This window comes from Wasmannia auropunctata, unplaced genomic scaffold (assembly GCF_000956235.1).
Source record: "Wasmannia auropunctata unplaced genomic scaffold, wasmannia.A_1.0 LD270753.1, whole genome shotgun sequence".
NCBI lineage: Eukaryota > Metazoa > Arthropoda > Insecta > Hymenoptera > Formicidae > Wasmannia > Wasmannia auropunctata.
Genome location: NW_012092137.1, coordinates 15912 through 18153, shown reverse-complemented (window position 1 = coordinate 18153; position 2242 = coordinate 15912). Strand labels below are relative to the sequence as shown.

Sequence of the window (2242 nt, the reverse complement as noted above, 5' to 3'; positions counted from 1 at the left end):
GATGGCAAAGATGCTGCTGGTAATGACGTCATTTGTGCCACAAAACAATCCTATTTATTCGAAAAGATTAAAACTTTTACTTTTACAGACGATAGCGATAATGATAAAGAGTATAATTATCCGGACGATTTGGACGTAAACAATGATTTGGTTAATTTTGTAGATAACATTAGAGAACAGGCTGAATGTAAAGTAAATGAAAGTGTAGAAACTGATAGGTACAACGCTTTTTATTGTCCTGAACTTGTAAACTATTTAGTCAAATTAGCAAAACATTTTCCTATTTAGACAGATATAATGACAGGATATTTTCCTTCATCATCCAGTGTAGCAACATCTTCTAGACGCGAAGCCTATTTTAAAGATTTAAAACATTCAGATTTGGGAATAGATTACAAACCAATGCGCCCTGATAAGTTTGTTGTTCGTCATATCGAATCAATCGAAAGTATATCGAAATTAGAACATGCTGCAATTAAACGTGTAAATGAAAAAATTGCATTGGCAGAAGACAATAATAAAACAGCGAAAAAAAGCAAAGTTGAGTTTAATATGTCAGATGAAGAAACAGAAAGTATTGTTAATAACTATAATTATTTAACAGAACAAGAAAACTGGAAAGGTTTAAATATTGAAGCAAGAAAATCAAAGAAATCGGAAGGACAAATTCAAGCTGACAAACAAGTAATGAATGATTTTACGAAGAGTTCAATTACAATTTCAGAAATAGACTTAGATAAAAATATTAATAACGAAAATAAGGAAAATAAATTAGTAAGCAAAAAAAATAAAACTAAACCTAAACAAAAGCCACTAACTGAAAACAAAGTTAATCGCCAAAGGGGTAAATATTTGAAGCAATGTCCGGATATACAACTTATATGTGACAGACCGTTGAGAAAACGAAAGGACGAAATATTGAGAAATGGAAGCAGCTGCAACGTAGTCATTATTAATAGACAAAAAATATATATTAAAAACACATGTGCTTTCGATTCGTTAGCTAAAATATTAACATTTGCGTATTGTAATTATTCGACATTTAAAAATTGTTTAGACGAAAATTCGGAAAATTTATTTTTAACTTTTATAAAAAAAATATGCTAACGAAGGAATTAATAACTTGCTTTATCAAGAACGAGCTGCGATTTTATGCACCATTTTTGAAATGCATAATAACATTGTTGATTGTACAACTAATCCTAATTTTTTGCTAAATAAATTAATGGCAGATTTACCAATTTTTGAAGAAGTAAGAAAGTGTATAAACTATGAAATTAAATTTAAGAAATTATTTGTTATAGACGTAAATGAAATACAATTGGTAAATGAAGATTTCAAACAAATGTTTCTTAATTTTATTTCACATTTTTTTAGCATAGATACAGCCACATGTAAATCTTGTCAATCACAAGTGCAAATTAGCAAAATAACGCAATTATATTTGTTTTTTGATCCCGAAATCTTCTTCCAGATGAATAAAATTAAATATCCACGTGGAATAAATTTCAGTGATATTCCTGAAAAAATTAATGTACAAAACAAAACATACATTTTAGCTGGTATTGTACGTTATCTTTCTGGACATTTTACATCATTTTCTCGTAGCATAACCGGTACATGGAGAGAACATGATGACATGTGCAATAAATTTCATTTTGTTACAAATCCATGTAAAATACAAATACGTCCATGTACTATTATTTTTATAAGAGTATAATATATATAAAACATTATATTTTAATTAATATATTAACAAGTATTTGATATAATTTTTATTTATTAAATTGTGTTGGTTTTAATTTTACTTTTCAAATTATTTTAGTTTTGTGTTACTATAATATAAAGTTGTCATGCTTCTTCCCACATATATGATTTTCGGTTTAATTTTTATGTACTATTTAAGTACTATTATTTATACGATATTTTATGTCGCGCAATATTAAAATAATGTTGGAGAACAATAAGCAAATTTTTATAAAATAACATTCTTATTATTTTAAAATTGTATGTGAAAAATTTTCCAGTTATGCATTATCGACATTGTCTGTATTCTTTAAGTAAATAAAATATTACATAACATTTATTTTTAATTTTAAATTTAATTTTAAATAGTTTTTCTTACTCCGTTTAAATAAATTTAACACTATGAATTTATTTTAAAATATTGGTTTACATGTTAAAAAAGCATGTAGATACTATAATTCTACTTTATTTTTAACTTTGACATCTTAATATTGAT

The 2242-nt window shown here is 26.0% G+C and overlaps 1 protein-coding gene across 1 annotated transcript in view; it reads left to right on the top strand.

The window, feature by feature from the left end:
* Positions 1-684, top strand: part of LOC105462109 — a gene marked incomplete at its 3' end in the record, with an annotated part of 8821 nt that extends 8137 nt beyond the window's left edge. Inside the window, exons 5-6 of the mRNA XM_011708641.1 lie at positions 89-218; positions 327-684. Coding sequence (XP_011706943.1) covers positions 89-218; positions 327-684 — 488 coding nt within the window. The remainder of the gene's footprint in view (positions 1-88; positions 219-326) is intronic.
* Positions 685-2242: the final 1558 nt, after the last annotated feature.